This window comes from Haliotis cracherodii, unplaced genomic scaffold (genome assembly GCF_022045235.1).
Source record: "Haliotis cracherodii isolate W230 unplaced genomic scaffold, xgHalCrac1.p SCAF_15, whole genome shotgun sequence".
In the NCBI taxonomy this organism is placed as follows: Eukaryota; Metazoa; Mollusca; class Gastropoda; order Lepetellida; family Haliotidae; genus Haliotis; species Haliotis cracherodii.
Genome location: NW_027266270.1, coordinates 18,202,060 through 18,227,530, shown reverse-complemented (window position 1 = coordinate 18,227,530; position 25,471 = coordinate 18,202,060). Strand labels below are relative to the sequence as shown.

The following is a 25,471-nucleotide window of genomic DNA, read 5'->3' as shown; positions in this document are numbered from 1 at the left end:
TCAAGTTAAATAGAAAATAACTATTTGTTAAAACGAGGTATTTCGCTAGTGTACACCCCGGTTGTTATAGAGAGGGTAGGGGATTTATTTCTCATTAGGAATAGGTCGCTGTAAAAGATATCAAATTTTGACACAAAAGATAGAATTCCTTCCACTGGCACGCACCGTTGACCCTTGAAACATTTAAGTGATTCTACAGGGACAAAGCAGGGCTGTTCTCATTAATTATTCAATCCTTCATATATTTTTTCTCAGATTTCTAAAACAAATAACTTACACACCAATTAACATAAACTTACTCCTGAGAAAACCAACATAAATGTCCGTGGTTAACTATGGTTAACCTCACCAGTACAAAATGAGATATTGTCAGAATAAACATTGTTCTGTGTTAGTTCGTATGCCTTACAAACACCCTTACTGATGGGATGTCAACTATCCGTCATCCTCCAGAGTATTGTCTCTTCATACTATTATGGTAAATACCCTGGGTGCATTCGCCACTAACGTTTCGCCTGGGTAGTGACATCAATACCCGAAATCCAACTTTTCACAGAATATTATTCTTGTATGTAATTTGACGGCTATTTTGGCGCCATATAATTTGAAGCTCAAAATAAGATCATAATCATAGCAAACGGTCAGGGTATGTATCACAATAGGATGGAGGTATTATTCCCCGGATAATCGAGGATGTCTACCCGTTGAATCCGACTGAATATTTGAAACAGTATTACCCCACAGGTGACGAAACTTATACACTGAAGGCGGAATCTATTTACATGCTCAAAACAAACTGATAGAGCATAATGCAGGAAGTGAGGTCGGGCGTCAAGTTGGGTGCGACATTTGTTGAGACTAAATGTGTTAGAATAGGGTTGCTAAAACAAAGAAAGTTGGAAGAATTATCAAATTATGATGTAGGTGAAAGAACAACACAAATCAAACAGGGTTACGAATCAAACTTAGGTCAAACAAGGTTATTCTCCTATCAGTTCAATACACCTTCTTGAAGAACAAAGCCATGGAATAAACCGCCTCAATGATAATAGAGATGTAGTGGGTGATGCTTGGATACAGAGTGAATGGTTTTATCTTCATTAATTACAAATGCCGCTTAACTCTAATAATGTATGAATGCGCTCCTTATACCAAAATTCAACCATATGTAATCAAATCTTGTTTAAGGCAATATTCCAGCCAAATCACGACAGCCTGTAAGTATTCATCGTCCGGGCCACACAAACCAAGTTGTGGTGACAACGACCCAAACCGACGGCGTGCGATGGCACACATCGGGTCAGGTCATGTTTGCCCTGAAACGAGGCGGACGAGCAATTTATGAATATTGATACATATTTCATATTGAAGATGAGCATGTGCACAATAACGATGCAAATGTGTGAAATTAATCTTAACACCGAAAGGGCCTGTCACTGGACAAAAAAGATCTCATTCACAGACAGACCACATGCATGTTATCACTGTGTAGCCATGACAGTGGTGTCTGTCTGTCAGGATGTTGTAACGAAGGGATATCAATGTCATCTATGATTCATCATTACACATAACATCAAATGGTAACCGTACAATACGATACATAAGATGCGCACAGGGTACGATAATAATGCATGTTATGTTTATCAAACTCCAATCCTCTTGCTTACATAATGTCATATCCTAATATGGCTAAGGCATTGTATTCTCTAAGAAGATGCAGTGAACCGAGCTACTACGACCGACGATGCTTGTTAGAGAGTCCACAATCACAAGAAATTTACCTATGAAACCACCTGAAGAACTCCCATCGTTTTTACATTGAGAACCAATGCACGCTGAAATGATAAACATTGAAAGCCATGGAGCCACACCGATTCATTCCGTCATAATAGGAGGCACAAATATTGTCAGAGCTCGGCATTGCTAAGACACTGTTCTCCAGCTATAATCTACAATAATTGGTTTCGGCGTCTGAAAAAAGGCCATTAACGTTCAACAGACCAGGAGACACATAACACGATCAAATATCATCAAAAGTTCATTTAATTTCCCATTTCAAAACAACGGCGAAATTTATTTGGATATTTGTGGTTTTGTGTTCAGAACGTTGTCACCTCAACAACTTCTTCATCGTGACCTCTTCGTCATCAGATGAAGTGGACTCGAGTTTTAAAGAGGATGATGTCGTTCTATGTAACTGGCTGAAGGAAACAGCTAGAATGAAAGCACTACTACTCAAAGAAGGTCTCCTGGTCTCTTGGTGGCATACTATAATTGACGCCATGCTGATGTTGATGGCCACCCAGTCAACACATGTGCAAAGATATACAACCTTCTTGGTCCATATCAGTTGTATAGAAACGAAACTGATAAACCAAAATAAAAATATGTACGCGACAGGTTACAATCAAAGGTGCGTGTTTTCCCCTCTGTTTTGGACTGCAGAACAGAAGGTATGTCTTCTGGACTTGACGGACCCGTTCTACAAAGCGATGCTCGCACTAAGACATCGCAACTCCCTTTCTTTCACATAGACTTACGACAGTCCTAGCGCTAAGGTCGCTTTGTGGAAATCGGCCGAGGGTGCCGTTGTACATAGCGATCTCAGCGCTAAGGTAACAGACTTAGGGCCGTCGTAGCGCTAGGGTCGCTTTGTGGAATGGGGATCTGGAGCAGTGTTGATATACAGTAGAACTAAAACTACTTTGCACATGTGATGCCAGAGCTTCGTGTACACATACATGATATTCACGTTCTGATTAGAGAACACACTAAGTGAAGTATGAAATGATCATGAATCCTGAAAAGAAGATAAAGTCATATTATCGAAATCTCTCCAGAAATAAGTTTGATAAACAGAGTTAACACATAAACATCTAAAGACATGTACAAGTTTGCATCCAGTTCGTCTTCCATTTTATAACTATTAGAGTTTATCAAATTTATTCATTTAGCTGTTTAAGTATACCAGTTATCAGGCTACGTTTACACAGAATTAATTTATTCATTAAGCTGTTTAAGTATACAAGTTATCAGGTCACGTTTACTCAGCATTAATTTATTTATTTAGCTGTTTAAGTATACCAGTTATCAGGCTACGTTTACTCAGAATTAATTTCTTCATTTAGCTGTTTAAGTATACCAGTATTCAGGCTACGTTTACTTAGAAATAATTTATTCATTTAGCTGTTTAAGTATACCAGTTATCAGGCTACGTTTACTCAGAATTAATTTATTCATTTAGCTGTTTAAGTATACCAGTTATCAGGTTACGTTTACTCAGAATTAAGAAATAAATAGAAATACTCTAGGTTTATTTGTTAACAGGAAAACATATGGGATCATGGCATTTTGAATCAAAATTGAATTTTAGAAAATTAATTTGTACTTTCCTTCAATTCAGGATGAAGGTATTTGAGTACAAAGACATATTTTTGTATTTCGACAAGTAATCACCAATCCAATGACGGCCAACAAAGGTGTCAAAGTAATGTTAGCAGAGGGTCCATCGGAAGCCCGAAGACGATTTCTCACAGTTCTGAAGTGCGGCGCTATTGGCCTCCAACAGTGCCGTGACAAAGGTGACGTTACGGTTGCCCGTGTCACAAGCGTAGCGCACAATGGACTTTTACCCGGCAATTACCAGCAGTATATCGTTAAGTGTGTGCGAAGACCCCCCGCCTGGGGTTGACATGTGGGAATATACACTTGGGTGTATGGTCAATATCCCCCCCTACGTCTCAACGCCTGCCATGACATCTCAGTGACACGTTCTCATGTATGGACATGAGTTTACAGGGACGGTATCAACACTAGGATCACGGATTTAACCAGAGACAGGCAGCATTTGGTCATTTATCAACTTTGAAACTAAATTTATCTAAAAAGGTCTTTTTGGACATTTTGGATGACAATTGGTCAATGTCCAAGATAGATAACCGATCCCATAACTAGGCTGGCTCAGTCAATATGTTAAGTCATATAAAGTTAAGTACTCTAAATTTACTCTTAATTGACTACCAACACATCATCTAGTTTTTTAACATATAAAAGCGCAAACAGTTCAAAATTATAAAATTGCCATTTAGTAAATGTGTTTTTATCCGATCCCCTTTTAAACGGGTCTTACTTGGGATCTAGATCTTCCACTGTTATATTTACTGGTGCAGAAAATATTCACCATAGTGCAGAAATCAGTTCCACCGGAAGTGCACACTTCACCTGTCAGTCCATAAGCTCTTAGCAATATAGTAGTACAAGGATAATCCAAACGTTAATCATGTAGATAAAACACTTTCGGAGAGAGTACCACAGATAGTAGACACCGCATGAAAATCTTTAATCAGAACATTACGGAGGAGACAAATATATTGCACTCGTACCAATACGAGTATAAATGTTACAGGGACATGGGCGTGTTTATATGTACCCCTATTGTATCGTGTAGTAATATTTCTAATTAATCAAATCCTTGTTGTAAGAAAAACCTAAGGTTTCTTGAAATGCTTCTTACGGATCCCTAGACTCGATTCCTGATCATAAAACGTTTGTGAGCTGTCCCCTACTTTGAACATCGTAGCCAGTGTAGTTAACTGGGTGTGATACATGTGAGAGCTACATCAAGTTCACTTGTGTCGTTATTAATGTGACAATCGAGAAGCTGTTACGGGGCTAACTAAACGTGTCAGACCGGTTGTAAGAGGGGCAGTAGATAACAGGACAGAGTCCATTAGACGCCGCCTACAATTCCCCATTGTTTCTTCACAAACTGTGACTACCCCCTCCACCCCTGGCATTTTCCAAATCTCCAAATTTCCAAAAACAATATATAAGCAGCCAATAAAGCCCCATCTTGGCTGCATACTCGTTTCTTCCCCCCTTTTGGCAATACACTAAATGGCCTGGCCGGCCTGTGTGCGAAATACGCTGAAGTCGGAAAGTGCACTTAAAAATCTCCAATGTAAGTAAGTAAGTAAGTAAGTAAGTAAGTCACAAACTGTGCCTGAGTACAGCTCTCAACCCAAATGGTCAAACAACATTGAAACATACTGAATGATCAGCATTCTAGAAGTTGGTTGGTGAATAAGAAAACATACAACCTTATAAATAACAACTTCTGATTTATTGCATTAAGCGACGTTTCGATGTAGATTTTTACGCACTCCAGCTTGATAACGGTGTAAGAATCTACATCGAAACGTCGCTATATGCAATAAAACAGAAGTGCTTATCCATATGGTTGTATATTTTCTTTGAAACATGATTTTGGTGTGTAGGAATATTGCTGAGACCAGCGTTAAACAACAAACAAATAAACACGTTTGGATGAGAGACAACCTCTACGCAGCATTTTAAAAAAGAATATGTACAGAGTTCTTTGTTGGAGAAGAGTTCCTCATCTCAAAAGAACTATTAGGTGATATAGTTCTACAGAATTTGAAAAATATTTGGCCACAAGTAGTATTTTATGGAATATACAGAATTCTTTGTTGGAGAAGAGCCTCGCACCTGAAAACTCATCCCCTACTAAAAGTTGACAAAGACTTTTTTCTCTTGGTATACTCTGCATCGGTCAGGCTACCCTAAACTGATCTGAATGCATATGGGTTATGTGACCAGCTGTCTGCCAAAGGGGTGGGCCTTGAATAAGATATATTGGGTCCACAACACTCAAAATGCGGATTGTAAATTATTTAAGGGATTTATGGCCAGTAACTTCGAGCCTTCTCAAGCACAGAGTTATTCTACAATACGTCATAACAGGGAAGTACCAAGATGATGTATGTATGTTGTCTGCATTGCAAAGTGTGCTTTAAGGATTGTTTAATAGTTTGAAGATGCAACGCATTGGTACAAAACACGTAAAGTAGAGAATATTTAGTGTTACCATCAGAACTAAGTAAATAGATTTGACACAACTGATAATGGAGAGTGTGTTAACAACTGTATAAACTGTGTGCAAAATACTGTAAAAAACAGTGTGTAAAATACTGTAGATACAGAGTGAGTAACATATCGTGAATTCAGAGTGTGTAAAGTACTGTAAATACAGAGTGAGTAACATATTCTGAATAAAGAGCATCTAAAATACTGTAAATACGGAGTGTGTAAAATACGGTATATGCCGTGCGTGTAAAATACTGTAAATACGGAGTGTGTAAGATACGGTATATGCCGTGCGTGTAAAATACTGTAAATACGGTGTGTGTAAAATACTGTATATACAGAGTGTGTAAAATAGTGTAAATACAGTGAGTGCAAAATAGTGTAAATACAAAGTGTGTAAAATACTGTAAATACGATGTGTGTAAAATAATGTAAATACGGTGTGTGAAATACTGTAAATACGGTGTGTAAAATACTGTAAATACGGTGTGTCTAAAATACTGTAAATCCGAGTGTGTAAAATACGGTATATACCTTGCATGTAAAATAGTGTAAATACGGTGTGTGTAAAATACTGTAAATACGGTGTGTAAACTACTGTAAATACGGCGTGTGTAAAGACCTATAAATACGGTGTATGAAATACTGTAAATACGGTGTGTTGAATATACTATAAATATGGTGTGTAAAATACTGTTAATACAGGGTGCGTAAGCTACCGTAAATACAGAACGTGTAAAATACTGTAAATACAGGGTGCGTAAGCTACCGTAAATACAGAACGTGTAAAAGTACTGTAAATACAGTGTGTGCAAACTATTGTAAATACAGAATTGACAGAACTGTAAATACAGAATTGACACAACTGTCAATACAGCGGCAACACAATTGTAAATACAGAATTGACAGAACTGTAAATACAGAATTGACACAACTGTAAGTACAAAATTGACACAATTATAAATACAGAAGAGACACAACTGTAAATACAGAATTGACACAACAGTACTGTAAATACACAAATGACACAACTGTAAATACAGGACCGACACAACTGTAAGACAGAATTGACACAACTGTAAATACAGAATTGACACAACTGTAAATACAGAATTGACACAACTGTAAATGCAGAGATGACACGCACTGAGAATACAGAATGTACACTTTGAAAAAAATATATATATTGTATGTACACGTTTTTAGAGGTACAAGGTTATGATTAGGACTTATTCGAAATTATTATTTCAACAAGGCCGGGTCGCTTTCAGGGTCGATATCTTTTATCAAAACGGATGTTGATAAGTTGGTAATATGTTTCATTTAAATAATGTTCTGCTATGTTCTTATCATGTTCAATATGTCTGAACGTCCTACACGCAAAGGGTGGTTCCACGCCTTTCCTGGGGCTATGTTCCAAATTAATTAATAGCCCGATAAGCAGGAATAATAACTCGCTATAAATTCCTCAAAGATATGTCGGTTTTCATTAAGTCAACTCCATTAAGTCAAGTTTTGATTGTATAAATCACATACGCATTAACATTGTGACGCATCTAACACATAGTGTAAAACGATATTTCGAATTTATTACTTTCCATGTGAATGTTGTTTAAGTAGCAAGGACCAAGAACACATAGAGATTATTCATACAAAGTGAATTATACGTTTAATTTAGAGTTTTCTTAGCGAACACCTGGTGTCATCACTGATTTTCAGTGATCCATTCCTATGATTTTCATCGCTATTTTACGCCCAGTGGATTCGGTTTAGTCGGATAATCGAGACTGGTTATGCTTTGGCGTTGACGTGTTATATTTACACAGGTTATTGTTGACGAAACAAGAGTGAGTGAGTGAGTATGGTTTTACGCCGCTTTTAGCAATATTCCAGCAATATCACGGCGGGGGACACCAGAAATGGGCTTCACACATTGTACCCATGTCGGGAATCGAACCCGGGTCTTCGGCGTGACTAGTGAACGCTTTAACCACTAGGCTACCCGACCGCCCCTGACGAAACAAGAACAATACAAAGAACAGCTATGGATTATTTCTACGAAGTAACTAGTAAACCCAGTGTTCAAGGATAATGTATGTATCATTGTGTATTTTTAGAAAAGAAATTTGACGAGAAGTGTTAGTGTTGATAACAAATGTAGCTTAATATCAATAATGAGACAATGATGTATAATCTATTTTTCCAGCAATTAAATAGTATATCAAATTCTGATCTATTGTGAAGATGTGCGTATATATTATATATGGAATAGAATGAGGACAAGCATTCCAGCAACGTGGCAAACAACGTCAGACAGGGATGTCTTCGTTGCCACAGATGCCGGGGCTCATTCGTCGGTGTAGATTGTTCTTATTACAGGATAATGCAGTGATCTCATTGGTGTGATAATTGACCAATCACAGATATGTTCATTACATTACACGTCTATAAAGATGAAACACATTATAGTCTTGAGGCTAATTATATAAAACAATTGAGGCTAGTTTCAAACGTTTTAGTGGAACTAGTCTAGTTGTGATGCTCATTTATCGAACTAGTCTAGTTGTGATGTTCATTTATCGAACTAGTCTAGATGTGATGCTCATTTATCGGACTAGTCTAGTTGTGATGCTCATTTATCAAACTAGTCTAGTATGCTCATTTATCGAACTAGTCTAGATGTGATGTTCATTTATTGAACTAGTCTAGTTGTGATGCTCATTTATCGAACTGGTGCAGTTGTGATGCTCATTTATCGAACTAGTCTAGTTGTGATGCTCATTTATCGAACTAGTCTGGTTGTGATGCTCATTTATCGAACTAGTCTAGATGTGATGCTCATTTATCGAACTAGTCTAGTTGTGATGCTCATTTATCGAACTGGTGCAGTTGTGATGCTCATTTATCGAAATAGGCCAGATGTGATCATTTTATCGAACTGGTCTACTTTTGATGCTCATGTTATCGAACTAGTATAGTTTTTATGCTCATTTTATTGAACTAGTATAACCGAGGCTTGCGTCATCAAACATGACAGCGAGGCTCATTCCTCCAAAAAGGGTTTTGAGGCTCATGTTTTTCAAATTGTTATATTTGTGAGGGTCAAATATCAAATTGTTACAGTCGAGATATAATCTAATAAAATATTTAAACTATGGTGCACACTCAGTGACTTACCGATCTTTGGAACATACAGTAAACTACGGTTATAACGAACTCAAAGGGAATACCAATTTTAGTTCGTTATAACCGTAGTTCGTTATAAGAACATATACAGCATGACTACAGCAAGTAGTCGGGACCAAAAAGTAAGGTCGTTATATCCGTCAGTTCGTTATAAGCGTGTTCGTTATAATCGTAGTTTACTGTAGTTGAAATGCGCAATTAACCAACCCGGACAACAAAATCTATGCTGTATGTTAACATCATGAACTGGTCCTTCAGTGCACATGATCTCGATGATGGTATAGGATAACTATGCATGGTATGCACTATAACTGCTTTCTAATTGGTTACTTCTCTCACAAAAGTTACAGAAACATACATTGTGTGTTGATATGACCGTCGTATCAAATGCAATGACATTATGTAGTGTCCTCTAATCCTAGGTCACTTCGAGACTATACACAGCCCCATGTCACATCTGTCATTGACATATTTGTTTCTAGTGGCCCATTGGGCGCCTTTGACGACAGAGCGGACAAGATTGCAAGCGTACTTGCCACTCCCCGGGAAATTCTAGATGGACTTGACAAACAGAAAGAATAAATCTTCCCCTGTTGAAAAAAGTGTTCTGTTGTCACTGCAGTAGGATTACCTACAACTTGCGCTGTGCATGTCGAGTTTTTTTCTTTGAGAAATTTATGAGTTTGGTAACCGTGTCTTCCCATTCATTTGACGCGTCAGGGCTAGTCAACAGAATGCGGGCATATATCATCGCAAACATTTCTGACTTTTACGCCATCTAAATAGGTTTTTGCTCTGATTGTGCGAAAGAAAATTCCTAAAGATTTCGCAGCATATCAATTACTTCGGTAAAGTTCAGCTAAAAAGTCGCGATGATGAGAGGTCGCGATTTTCTAGTCGCTGATTGCCATCACCCTGGCAAACACGTATACAGATTTCAATGAAAGCATTCATTATTTCATTATTTGGATTTCTATCTAATAATACATGTAATTTGGTGAAGGTAGCAGCAGTTTTTGTCATATTTTTATATTGTCCTATGTTCAAAGATTACATCTTCTCTTTACTGCAACATTCAAAGGATAACAACCCCTCATTATCTTCCCGAAATGGCGGTACAATGGTATTTGCATGGAAACTCATGATTGGTTTCTTTACACCCGGTAACCCAGTCCATGATATAAACAACAGGTAGAAACCAGAAATTATTCGTGTATGAAAAACACCGAACGAAACACGGACACTAAATATTACGAAACACGGACTGATAAACACTAAATATTACCAAACACGGACTGATAAACACTAAATATTACCAAACACGGACCGATAAACACTAAATATTACCAAACACGGACTGATAAACACTAAATATTAGCTGGCGCTTACCAGTGAGAGGTTTCAAGTTGAACTGCAGCCATGAAATAATGTTATCTTGTATTGTGCTCGTACAACCAGTTCTTAAATTCAGGTGTGTGTGTAATATTATAATCATTGATAACGTCGCTACTGTTGTTCATATTTTTAACCAATAATAATGAGAAGCATATTTAATGTTATCAATATTACAATTTGTAAATTATGATAATTGTATTTGTGGTAATTATAACTATATTACAATTATCCATAACGATAATTGATAATGATGCTATCTCGTTATTACATTAATTCAAAGTTCAAGGTCCTGTTCCGGATCCCCTCGGTTTATAACTATATACGCATTGGCTAATAAATTAAATTTTGACATTGAGGTGTTTCGGCTATTTTTCAGCTAATTCTAAAACCGAAAAGTTCATTATCATGATAATAGTAATTCCACAGGCAGATGCCGATATCTCTCCGAAAATTCACCTCTTCATGATAATGATAATATACACCTTTAACGAAGACATAATGAACTGGTTCAAAAACACACATATCACCCGACATATATATATATTACTTGTCCGCTGCGTTTGCAATGTCTGCAATGTAGAGATCCCGATTTATTTAATTAATTTCGATTAGTCGACAAAATCAGGTTAGTGAAAAGGTTTTTTGTGTAAATGCAAAACAGCGTTTTTAGGTTAATGCAATTATGAGATTTGATACACGTGAAATATCAATGAAGTATATGTATATCTCATGGCTTTGGTATTCACAACAATAACGAAAACCTAAATGTTGCTTAAATCAGTTTTCTTACTTCGAAATCATTTCCAGATAAATAGGAAATGGTCAAATCATGGTACTGTAAGAGCGTCTAAAAGCGTTCAATAAATTATCAAGTCTAAGTCTTGTGGTATAAATTAATATCACGGGCTGTGTGTTGGGTTGGGGAGCGCTGTGTGCTGATTACAGAACATGTTTAGCAATGCATGATGGTATATGCATGATTTCGTACCTATGTTCCTTTGTACTCTGACCCTGGATTGTATTGTCTAGTGCCGACTCGTTAATAAATGTAAACAGGCTGGCAGTCCATACCGATTGCAATATAAACACATGTACAATGTACACACGTTGATGAAAGACGCAACTGACATGTGATTATCAAACAAGTCCCATTTTAATTCTGGAAACCCATTTGTCGAGAAAATCTCCGCGCTGTGGCCGATCTCGGATAAAGGTATTTACAAATCTCAACATGCTATTTTCATGGGTATATACCAAGGAAGAAAAAAATGAAAATATTTCGAAAACTCAAAATATACACAATGTCGCCCAGAGTGAATATTCTACTCTTATTTTTTAAATTTCGGTTCAGGTACTATCCCATTTATCAAGGGAAGCTACCCCTTACCACGTTTAATGAAAGAGTTGATTGACATATAATTATCAACTTTCATGTTTTCAATTTCGGTTCAGAAACTCGGGCCTTTATCAAGAAGTTTTTGTTCCAAATGGATGCTACCCCTAACTACGTTAAATGAACGCCTTGATTGACATGTAATGATCAACTTTCATGTTTATTTTAATTTCGCATCGGATACTGAGACCTTTATCAAGAAGTTATTGTTCCAAATGGAAGTAAGCTACCCTTAACACGTTTAATGAAAGACTTGACTGACATATGATTATCAACTTTCATGTTTTCAGTTTCCGTTCAGATGATAGTTCCTTTATCAAGCATTTTCTGTTCCAAATGGAAGCTACCCTTACCCGAAATACCGCCACTTTAAGATATTTCATTATTCGTTTGTATTTATGAAAATGCACGCCGGATCCCGATTTTCCAGATAACAATGGCCGCTTTATCTTTAGCACGACGCTGCAAAGCGTACAGACAGAGCACCTTACATGCGCTCTCTCTGTTGAATCAATAGACCATCTCGTGTGCTGTTTGTTTAGCAAATCCACCCTTGAAATATCCCTTTGTGCAATATTGACATTTATCATTATGAACGTAATTATTCATCTGATAGAAAAATGAAAACGGCTCATTTTTAGACCCACAACACTCCGTTATGATATTCTGACATAAGGTTATCACTGCGTTATCTCTATGTTTAAAGTGTATGATGTAAGACGTTCGCACGCTACAGATTTATCTTGTGTGTTGATAATGTTCGGTTACACAAACTGCGCACTTACTGCTTACTGTAATCTTATCTACTCATGGCCTCTTCCATTATTTCGTTATTACTGAACCGAGGTCACGCACACTTTAATTTAGGCCTATCTTATTGCATCATATGTCCTCTTTGTTAATATTATCATTTTATATTCTCAATATTTTTCCATAAACATTTTTAATATACACAAGGTAACCGAAACTATTTCTGTTCATTAATCCTGGTATGAAAGTCTTTGATAGTCTAAGAATTTATCGATTTTACCAACAATAACATACGAATAGACATAAAACATGAAAAAAACATTTTTTTCAAATATTTCTGGATTTCCTGTGAAGAAATTTTTGAGTTACAAATATATGAAATACAATATACAATTTGTCCTACAATCTTTCTCAAACGCAATTTAGTAACAGAGAATGATCATGATGAAATACGATATGATAGTGCCCTGGAGATGATCGGCTTCTTAAGTGCTGAATAAGGTCATATAATGTAGCACAAAACAGTATGAGTTTCATCATCAAAGCGAGAAAGTGTATAGGCATTGTAGAATTTCAGAATCTCGTAAGCGTAAAAATTGATTCGTTATATTTCTAATATTTTCAATTAAACACAGACAACGTAACTATATAGAGTACATTTGAAAAGAGAATTTTTGTGAGAAAATTCAGCACTTTGGTTAATGTGGAAAAAATGAGATGAGAGTCATGAAATGAAACAGAAATGAAGGAACAGGCAAACTGAACACAAGAAGCTGCCGAGTAGCAAGGGCGGCCATGCAATAGCGAGGGACTTCTTCAGATGAAAAAACACAGACTGACAGAAACCCAAAAAAAATAGAACAGAGAGAAAAAGTCAGAACTCAAAACTTTTTTGAGAAATAGCAAAGTACCAGAAGATGACAAAACTAAGGGTATTTCAGTTTTAAAAAAGAGAGACAGGAAAAGAAGGAAGGGTATATTTTCATACACCAAGTTTGAGAGTACGGCGAGAGAGTGTCCACGCCTTGAGGTTAGGGGGTAGAGACAAATATACACAAATACAACTACTTACGTTTGTTGTAATTTTGTTGTTTGATGCAGAGGTCGTTATCAACTGGGAACTTGTCACATCGTAGCATCTCCGGCCAGTCGAACTTATAGAACTTCATTCTATACAGGCATGCGTTTTTGACACTTTCACACAATGACCTACAGGGCCAAATTGTTCTCTCCAGACACACGGGGGAAAACAGCGAACATAGAAACAGCTTAACATCCGGATGACAGTGAATACCAAGAAGAGGAACCCAGGACCTAGACTGTTGGGTGACCTCGTTGAGGGTATCATGGTCCAAGAGGTTTGGCAGTCTCATGCGTTTGTAGCCTATATCTTGGCATAGGGTTAGATTCGTGGGAATATCAATGCACTTGGGGGTAACCCCGACCCACTTTGGTGTCCAGTCTCGCGGGTAGTCCCCGTGTATGATGTAGCCGTCGTTGTTGTATTCATCTCTGTAGTAGTTGTAGTCGTACTCCGACGCCGAGACTAAAGAAGCCAGACAAATAAACACACTCAACCAAGCTTGAGTTTCCATCTCCATATTACGGTACACTTTCACAATTATTCTTCCAATGCCGTAGGCTAGAGGTTAGCGTCTAGTTGGGTATAACAACGGCTTCTGAATGTGTTAACGGCCATAAGAGGCCCCCACACCTCGTGTAGATGTCAGGGTGCCTGGCACGATGCACGATACCTCCTACACTCCACTTGTAGCCCCCCTCGACTGGAGACACAGGCACAATCCGAGCCCACCCCAATTGCTTAACAAATTATGACACGATAAGAGCGGCCTCCGTCCAATTACCGGAGTGGTCTACACAGCCAGTTCTTGGTACATGTGTTGTCACTTGGTCGTCACTACGGGCTAGCAGGTTGGGTCAAACTAAGCACTCTGGTGCAGTCCCTCACACGTGTCGACTGAAACACGTATTGCACAACATGTATGTCTACACCATCTCGTCCTTCTGATGCGACGGTCAATGGTTCACGTTTGCTGTAACTTTTGTCGAGTCTAGCAGGTCACAAACACGGGAATGATGAGACTTCCACAATTCATTATTTGTCAGGATCCACAGCAACGGAGCTTTGCCATGGCTAGGTAGCGAGTCCTACTCCATGCGAGTTCGACTTTCCGCCGTCTTCTCAATCTGCAAACTACTCGTGTAGCTGTCTGCTTCCACGGAGCCCCTTCCACTCAAAGCCACTCCGTAGACACTGCAATTGAAACCAATTCAATTAATTCAAGTTTTAAATTGAAGACTCACACAAAATATGCGGCTTTTTAAAGGACGACATGTACAATTACCATCTACAAAGCGTGAAAGATGAGAGAATAGTACGGCTATTGAATGTATCCTATCTCTAGTGACAAGGCTGTCGCCGGCCGAGACAGTACTTCTGACACACTGACAAGATAGTGTTCGATGCTATATACACTACACTCTTACCCATACCCAAAACACACCACGTCTATTTCAAGCGAACACACCCACAAAGGTCCACAGGCCCGTCACTCAAGCTGTGTCTCGATTGGTTTAGCAGGTCCACTGAAGTGCCAATCATCCAGAGCCCCGCCTCTCATCGAGGACTGAGCTTTTACAAAGGTAGGGATCACTATCCGAGGTATTTGAATGCGGATTTCAAACTGACAGTCTCCAAATCCCTTCACTCGAGTGGGCGTTGAAAGATTAGAAAAATAACGAGCATCATTTAACGCCATATAGTCCAAGGATGGCTGTCAGGGTTTGCCGTCGGAAGGTGACATACCAGCTGGTTCCCGGGAGGCAGACAATACACTACCGGGGTTACCCTTGTCTGTGGATTTGCAATATACCACTGTCAGGGATTAGAGGCATACGGAGAGGAGAGGACGAATTTGTCTGCTTTGCGAGAAGGCTGCGGCGAATGACGCTCTGACGGCTCCTATCAATAACCTCGAGTAATGCACGACACAAGGAAACGAGTTCATGGGGAGAGGTAAAGACTCCCGGCATCACGTTATAGAATAATCATACACATCTGCACCAGTCGGCTTACCTTAGTGAAAAGAAACCAAATGTTTAGTTTCAAACCGCTACAAATATGTACTCTCGTAAAAAAATAACATCAAACGATAAAATGCTACGTCGGGAAATCTCTCCTCAATGTTCCAGTGGAATTTATTTTATCAGATGTACTGATTATGTTTGAGTACATAAACACATATACAGACAGTGAGTTCTCGATTTACAAATACTTGATGATATCTTCGGTAGTGGATTACCTAAGGAGATTAATGTGAATATCTAGAGTACCAAAGCCATTCATAAGCAGCTCAAAGCGCTAACATTGGCGCCCAGGTTAATCGATTAGTGGACTTAATTTTCATTCTCAGCTCCATGGCAATTATGCAGCCCAAGTTGCTATGTCACATTACCATCTCGTTCTACCGGGTGCCCATTTATTGCTAGATGACCAGAGGCATATTTCGTACGAAGACACTTGCCTTAGGAGCCACCACTTGTATTACATGTGCCTACTGATCTTCTTTTGGCTGCAGGGGCACGGGTGGCCCAGTCGTCTAAGGCGCCGCGATTCGCTGTGCAGAGTTGCGTCCCCTGGACACACCAGAAACCTATGATTGTGGTTTCGAATCCCGGTTCACCCTGATTATGTTTCTAGGTTTGTCAGCACCATACCCGTGCTCGTGGGTTTCACCGAAGTGGTAAACGTCTCAGACCTGCATCACTTCGAGCTTTCCTCCCACATTAAGCTGACATGCCGTGATATAACTGGAATACTGTTAAAAGCGGCGTTAAACCCAACTCACTCACTCACTCTTTTGTCTGCCATGACGGAACATTTTGATAACGTGTAGATCATGTGTATTGTACAGCGAGTATGCTTTATTATTTCAAGTATAGCATGGCGAGTAGCTTAGTTTGGGGGAGTGAATATAGTGTAAGGCCGAAATCAGCAATGTTCGATCCACATCACAGCTGCTTGTAAATGATCGAATCTGGACCAGGGCCTCGTTCTACAAAGTGATCGCAGCAGAAAGACTTACGGTAGACACCAATACGCTTAGGCAGTCGTAGCAGAGAGACGACCGTAACGCTCATAATTTAACACAGACTTACGGCAGTCGTAGCAGAGGGACGACCGTAACACCCATACGTTTACAAAGACTTACGGCAGTCGTAGCAGAAAGACGACCGTAACGCTCATAATTAACACAGACTTACGGCAGTCGTAGCAGAAAGACGACCGTAACGCTCGTAATTTAACACAGACTTACGACAGTCGTAGCAGAAAGACGACCGTAACGCTCGTAATTTAACACAGACTTACGGCAGTCGTAGCAGAAAGACGACCGTAACGCTCATAATTTAACACAGACTTACGGCAGTCGTAGCAGAAAGACGACCGTAACGCTCATAATTTAACACAGACTTACGGCAGTCGTAGCAGAAAGACGACCGTAACGCTCATAATTTAACACAGGCTTACGGCAGTCGTAGCAGAAAGACGACCGTAACGCTCATTCTTTAACATTAACGTTTGAATTTTCCCTCATAAATGCTCAGTTGCTGCTTCTGGGTATGGTATGGGCGTTTGGATGTTCTTTACACACAGGGGGCACGGCTGGACCAGTCGTCTAAGGCGCCTTGACTCGCTGTGAAGAGTTGTGGGCCTTGGGCACGCCAGAAACCTATGATTGTGGGTTCGAATCCCGGTTCGCCACGATTATGTTTCTAGGTTTGACAGTACCATACCCGTGCTCGTGGGTTTCAGCGAAGTGGTAAACGTCTCAGACCTGCATCACTTCGGTCTTTCCTCCCACATTAAGCTGACACGCCGCGATATAACTAGAATACTGTTAAAAGCGGCGTTAAACCCAACTCACTCACTCACACACTAGAAACACAGACTGACATAACAAAATTCCATCAGAAATCACACTCTGCATCTAGATGATCTTACTCGATCATCTTCTTTGGTTTTGGGATCGCCTGGAATTCCAAGATATGAAGCCTATCAATCGAGACAAAGGGAAACCTCTTAAGCCTGTCAAAGGGGAAACTGCGATGTTGTGTACAATTACAGGTGAGATTCAAAGCTTCATAGAGACGTTTGTGCCTCAGGCTTCTGAACCGACGTGAACTGCACCTCGTGACCTTTAGCACGTAACAAGTACCTGCCAACCATATTATGAACAGTTAGTTTAGCAGGGTAAGAACGCGGCGTGTATGGGAAGGGTTTATGTGTGGTATATAGACCCTCGTCTTAGAAGCGGCGCGGGTATGCCACGTACGGGAACAGAAAACTCGTAGACGTGGCGTGTACGGGTGTAGGTGACGCATGCATGTCTCGTGGGAGCATTGGTAACATATATCTAGGCCGTGTGCAGGCGCAAGCGTAGATAGGACTTGTACAATATTCTTGAACATACGGAGACAGGTAACAGGTAGATGTGACTTGTACCGACACAGGTAACACCTAGATATGACTTGTACCGACACAGGTAACACGTACATATCACGTGTACGTACACATATAACATATGACTTTACGGACACATATGACTTTGCGGACTCATATGACAGGTACAAATAACTTGTACGTACACATATAACACGTACATATGATTTTACGGACACATATAACACGTACATGTGACTTTACGGTTTCATATAACACGTACATATGACATTACGGACTCATATAACAAGTACATATGACTTTACGGACACAAGTAACACGTACATGACTTTACGGACTCACATAACACGTACATATGACTTTACATACTCATCACACGTACATGACTTTACGGACATATATTACACGTACATGACTTTACGGACTCACATAACACGTACATATGACTTTACGTACTCATAACACGTACATGACTTTACGGACTCACATAACACGTACAAATGACTTTACGGACTCGCATAACACGCACATATGACTTTACAGACTCAAATAACACGTACATGTGACTTTACGGACACACACATATATATATATTGTTACCTATATGTGAAGTTTACGGACACAAGTAAGACGTAAATAGGAAGTTTACGGGCACACCAACCAATATTCTGAAAATGCAGTTAATGGGGTGATGTTTAAATGCAGCAATCATCTAAATCAGATTTGGATTCCGGAGCACTTGAACACACCGGGAAGATGTGATGCCGAGTTAGGACAGACAAAATGGAGATGGATTTTACTATTAAAATAATCTTAGAAGAAATATTTATTGCAGGGGGTGTTCACAGTACACGTCAGTACTAGAACCATTAGTCATAACGACGATCCAAGCACTGGCAAGGGCTCATGTTTTGTGTGAGAAAGCACAGTATGTTGTAGAACTATTCAAGAAACAAGCCTATCTATTATAATGCAACAAGACATACTTTGGTGTGTAAAAACTGACCGCAAATCTAGTAATGTCAAAATAGGTATTTTATAAAAGCATATGTCTTAGGAGAATTTCGTTTCATAATGTAGTTTATAGTGAGGTGGTGTGACGAACAGTCGGCATGGGCCGGCATAATCCTTTCCTTCATGAAAATCATCACCGTAACGTCGTTGTCAATTACATGCCTGAGTTAGCAAATTGCCGTGTCATACCGATATATTATTAATCACTTAAGCATAAAATTTAAATGGTTGGGTATAAAGACACCTTGTGACACTGTAACATTCTTCCTGTTTATCTGAGACGGAGAAGGCTTCGCTGTGTCCCTATTCTCTTCACCAGAACTAGAAATAAGAACAGAAAGCTTTGTATAGATGTTTTTGACACAGTAATTGCGTTGATATACCATATAATCAGTTTTACTTTACACTATAAAATCCTTCTCCGGGTCCTTTATAGTTTGTTTCTATTCAAATTCACATTGCCATGACTCATGTTTTACATAGGGTCTGCAACACGTACAGTTCAATGAATGGTTCGGGCAACGTTTTCATATTCTATTGAACGTGGTCCATTAGGGTGGAATTCAGTGTGTTTAATTTCCATTCTCTTATAGTGAGTGAGTGAGTTGGGATTAACGCCTCTTTTAAGTATTATAGTTAGATCGCGGCGTGTCAGCTTAATGTGGGAGGAAAGCCCGAAGTGATGCAGGACTCAGACGTTTACCACTTCGGTGAAACCCATGAGCACAGGTATGGTGCTGACAAACCTAGAAACATAACATCGGGGCGAACCGGGATTCGAACCCTCGCCCAGAATTGTCCCCGCCTCAGCCATAATATTTCTTGCGTCACCCAGTAATGTTCGTGCCTCACCCAGAATGTTCCTGTCTCACCCAGTAATGCTTCTTGCCTCACCCAGAATGTTCCTGTCTCACCCAGTAATGCTTCTTGCCTCACCCAGAATGTTCCTGTCTCACCAAGTAATGTTCCTGCGGTGTTGTTTTAACAACAAAGTCGGTCTGATTTGAAAACAGCAACAAATACAACCAGTAGTAGCTCCAACAATCTACGTCGAGGAATTATGAGGTATTTGAAGAAATGCCGATCATTTCATGGGTACTGTGTATATAACTTTCACTCCCGCAGCTCAAAATCCCTTAAGGGGTGACGAGGTAGCCTTGTGATTAAAACTAGTGATCTTCACGCCGAAGGTCCGGGTTCGATTCTCCACATGTATGAAGCCCATGTCTGGTGTCCCCTGTTGTCATATTGCTGGAATATTGCTAAAAGCGGCGGAAAACCATTCTCGCATAACCCCTTAGTCCCTATGTTATTCTACTCATCCTAATGTTGGTAAGACGGGATTGAACCGTTCCAGATCATGAATATGACGACGGCCTGAAATTAATCGACGCTGGACCCAATCAATCATAACACATCATACCGTTTTACGAAATCGTTAAAATGATCACTTGCTTTTGTAGCCATCACAGACACCACGCTGTTCTCCAAGAGCGCCCATGTTTACAACAGAAGCGCTCGTCAGTCAACCCTATCATGTAGTCCAACTGTATACGTCTGTCTTAAAGCAGTATACTGTCAGTGTTACGCCGGTCATAGCGCCAAGGTCGTCGTCGTTCTGGACCCCTGATTAAGTCTAGATGCCCTGCTCGGCTAATATTTATGTGTCTGCGAAGTGGAAATGGAGAGGGTAATTCGACAGGATTAGACTACTTGACAGGGAGTTTTACAGGCGTGGCGCAGACATTAGGTGAGAGCTGTCGGTGACTGTGCAGTAAACATGGCTAGAGTAATATAGGATGAGAGCGTTCACACACAATGTAATCCGAGAACGCCGTCTTAATGGGTAGTTGTACAGATGTGGTTACGACGTCGCAGCCTTGCGACGGTGTGTTTATTATAGGAGAAGGGTGTGGAGTAATCGTATGGGTTGATTCTGAAATCGGAAGCTACTTCCGTGATGCACGATGCTGAGAAAACAATGTGGTATCCTCAATGTGGGTGAGTGAGTGAGTGAGTGAGTGGGCTTTTAGTGGGTGAGTGAGTGAGTGGGCTTTGGGTGGGTTGGTGAGTGAGTGGGCTGTGGGTGGGTTGCTGAGTGAGTGAGTGAGTGAGAGATTGGGCTTTGGGTGGGCTTTGGTAGGGTGAGTGAGTGAGTGAGTGAGTGAGTGAGTGGGCTTTGGGTGGGTTGGTGAGTGAGTGGGTGAGTGAGTGGTTTGGGTGAGTGAGTGAATAGCTGGATGCGGGGGGGGGGGGGGGGGGGGGGGGGGGGGCTTAAATTAATTTCCCTTGCGGTACTGCGTGACACTGGTTATAACAAATGTACCGTTACGTCATTCATCTTTATATTATACAGACCAAAGCTGTCTAATGTATGGTCCACGCCGAAGGCCCTGCTTCGATTCCCTCATTGGTACAGTGTGTGAAGCCCAGCCTAATTGGTGTCCTCCGCCGTCATATTGCTCAAATATTGCTAAAATCGGCGCAAAAACAATACCCACACGATCACTCACTCTCATGCATGGTCAGTAGTATATGTGACGTTATCTATGCATACGAATAAATGTACAAAAGGGATCAGATAACACAAGACTTAATAAATGTTTCGCGAAATATAAGCTAGTCGAGAATATGTCTTGAATAATGTGAAAAAAAGAGGTTCTAACCACACAAAAAAAAAACAGTTCCAGAGTCATCTGTATGTATGTTGCTAGGCTATGTCTGATAACAGGGTGATGTAGTTTGACCTTAACAAGAACTACGGCACTACTGTCTTGTACTCCCAGACTTGAGGCTCGCGCTGCTGGAGGAGCCTGCAAAAGTATTCGGGTTTCACATCCATCATCCTGGCGAGTTGTGAATGATGGGTCTGAGAAGCGAAGCGCGTTGTGCTCTGCAATGGCTCACCTGCGCAAACCTACCCACTATACCGATAACTATCTATACGATGTAGAAGCGAGGCGTTGGGTGCTTGAGTCGCGATTCACACGTTTCGTAACACATATCACAGTTTTGTGTGACAATATGACATTTACGTTATGTGATCTGTGGTTAAAAGACAGGGTAATTAGTTTGGAAATATATGTGTCTCGCTACTTTAAAACACACGCTACTAGCACTGGGCCTGAAACGGTACAACGAAATGTTGCTAAATATCCTTTATTTTTATATACTAAGGAATAATAGCTTAAGTGTCCAAAGTTTTGCAGTCTAATTATATTTAAAGACCAACGTTATCGAATAGACAAATAACACGAATAGTATATATACTAGTCTCACTCACAGACCCTAGGGAATAAAGGGGACGATTTGGCAAATCTATATTGCCTCAGCTCTGGAATTAAAGAATGTGGGCTCTATTTGGATTTGCTGACATATAGTTTTAAATATTTATTTCTGGGACTCTTCAATCTAGAAATAAACCATTACTTTGACTATTAAAACGAAAGCGGTTAAACAAACACCTTGTTGAGACTTAAGTTAAAATGTTTGGCGCAAACTAGGTATATTTGGACTCACAAAACTACAACAGAACCGCTGTTACAATTTATTAAACCAGCCTATCAATACAGAGCCATCGTTAAGTTGATATCGATGTTCTCACCCATACCCGTGGTCAAGCATTATAACCCGAATATAAAAAAAATAATAACATAGGGTCGACAAGCGACGTGGTAAAATTGATGAAATATTTAAAGAATTCTTGTACATTCCGGTATGGGCGCCAAGAAATACTTTTCCGGTGAATATCTTCAAATAATTTTACGATGTATGCTCGCTACCGTGGCCAGGCGATGGCGCTTAAGTAAAATTAATGAACAAAATACTTCGCGTGGTCTTTCCTTTGTTCCCCAAAGCGGGCCAAACCCAGTTAAAAATATTAAAACATGTTGCAACCATGTCAATATAGAAAGGGCCACAAGTAAGGATACCCTTGCACGTGGTGCAAAACGATCTTGTAACGCACGCACTGCGTAACGACTTAGAAAGAGTCTGATGACGTCTTGTCGTTTACTGAACGTTGCAACCATCCATCTTTCTGTCCCTTAACATTCATGGAACACTCATTTACGACTGGGAGCGTTGGACTGATACAAAATCTCGTACGCAACGAGACTCGAGGTATTGACGGCATTCACGTGTGCCCATATTCAATCTGTACATTGTGAAAGCCTGGGAAGCTGGAAGGTTCGTGTATTGTAAGCGCGGAGGGTTCAGACAGTGCCGTCCGACTTTCGTAGCGGCTCATTCCCTGGCTTGTACTCAAATTCAGGTCTGATATGCTTATCCAGACACTCGCGACTTTTTGCTTTAAAACTACCATCCACTGCCAAGATTTGCCTTTGAAAAGAAACTCTTTATAGCATACAGACAAACACGGCCGCAGAAAATCGGGACGGCTTATTCCTATTTCGTCTCAAACGTTTTTAGTCTTAACTCCCTCCTGATGTTTGACTGTAATCAAATGGAGTCGTTTTTAAGACGCTGCTTGAACCCTCATCTGCGAATATGTCGTGATATTAACCTCTTTTCGGTGGCGTAATAAGGTTAGATTCAATATGCATCTACACAATACAGTATTTACTTTATGATTTAGATCCTGTCTAAACAGTAATGAATTCGAATAACGAAAGTCGTTTATCACATCATGATAAGACGCACACACATCCGGGTTAGAAAACGTCTTCAGCAACCCATGCTTGTCATAAGAGGCGACTTACGGGATCGGGTTATCAGGCTCGCTGACTTGGCATATGCATGTCATCGTAGCCGAATTGTGTAGGTCAATGCTCGGGATATATCAATCATTGGATTGTCTGGCCCAGGCTCGTTTTTTTTAAAAACGTATAGCTAACATGTTGCTGAGTGTGGCGTTAAACGACAAACAAACATCCTGATAGTGTCCTTATTGTTACAGGATTAGATACATCAGATAATTATACATATACACTCTTGAATTCAGGTTTAAATCTGGCATAACAATCATGAATTACTAACTTTTCTCTTTTATTTATGATAGGAACAGATATCAGTATATTTAATTATACACGCCATATATACATTATATACGCCAATACAAGGACTGGATACTTGCCTTTATCACTGGTTCATTGTTCATACCCTCATAAACATGATTAACCACTGGTGTGTCATCATTCGAGAACTGGAGATAGCTTTAAGATTTTGACGGCGGCTGCAACGACATTGGCATTAAGCTATGTGCGCATAACTGATTAGCTGTTTGATTTATTCTTCTTCAAAGATTCTTAATGGCGTTATAACCAGAGTACATAACGCTTCATTCTCATAACTTTGGAAGTTAAATCTTTACATCCCGTTTATCACTCATGTCGCTTATTTTACGTGGAGCATGGGGGCGGTGGGGTAGCCTAGTGGTTAAAGCGTTCGCTCGTCACGCCGAAGACCCGGGTTCGATTCCCGACATAGGTAGAGTGTGTGCAGCCCATTTCTGGTGTTCCCCGCCGTGATATTGCTGGAATATTGGTAGAAGCGGCGTAAACCCATACTTTCTTAGATGGAGCATGAATTCAGTGATTACCATCACGAACAACTAATATACTGTAAGTTGAAGGTCAATGCATCACCACCGCATTACCTCCAAACAAGTACACGGGGATGGAAATGTAGAACCGGCCACATGCAGTGACAGAACACAGACTACGAATCTGGTCCCGTTCCACAACGCGATCTTAGCGCTAAGACTGTCGTAAGTCTATGTTAAAGTATGGGAGTTACGATCGTCTTACCGCTACGATCGCTTTGTGGAACTGTCCCGTTGTCAGTCTCTGTTATAGTCCTGTGGTCCGTGCTATATACTATATACTGTATACCGGTTGGCCCTGTAAATGTGTCTAGGTTTGTCAGCACCATACCCATGCTCCGGGGTTTCACTAGCCTTGCTCCAAGGCTATATTGAAATATTAATACATGTGTAGTAATTATATTCTCCTAATAGGCAAGTCTAGATATGTGGACGATCTAAGGACTTCAGTCTCAGGGACAACTTGTTCTTATTATTTACATAATCTAGATTATCATAATAACGATTTAAACTAATAATTATTGCCTGAGAGACTTGAGCAAGCTTATGGTTTCACCAAAGAGGTAAACGTTTGAGACCTGCATCACTTCGGGCTTTCCTCACACATTAAGCAGACACGTCGTGATATAACCGAAATAATGTTAAAAGCGGCGGTAAACCCAACTCACTCATTCACTATACCTGTTTGCAGCAATCTGCAGACCACACGGACGTCAGTCTCCGGTTGAATCAAGACATTTCATGAAGAAATCCGGTCACATGTGACAATAAGAGTTAAGGAAAACTTGATGTTCACTTTTTT

At 40.0% G+C, this 25,471-nt stretch overlaps 1 protein-coding gene across 4 annotated transcripts in view; it reads right to left on the bottom strand.

The window, feature by feature from the left end:
- The window catches only part of LOC139462343 (secreted frizzled-related protein 1-like), a 69,812-nt gene that overhangs the window by 7,285 nt on the left and 37,056 nt on the right, over positions 1 to 25,471 (bottom strand). For 2 of the 4 annotated variants that reach the window (XM_071243997.1, XM_071243996.1), the window contains exons 2-3: positions 13,683 to 14,885; positions 1,782 to 1,835 (exon numbers count right to left, since the gene is read on the bottom strand). In XM_071243997.1, coding sequence (XP_071100098.1) covers positions 1,782 to 1,835; positions 13,683 to 14,211 — 583 coding nt within the window. In that variant the 5' untranslated portion in view covers positions 14,212 to 14,885. Of the gene's footprint in view, positions 1 to 1,781; positions 1,836 to 13,682; positions 14,886 to 14,976; positions 15,102 to 25,471 lie in introns of those variants that run through there. The other 2 variants (XM_071243995.1, XM_071243998.1) reach the window with 2 other exon arrangements.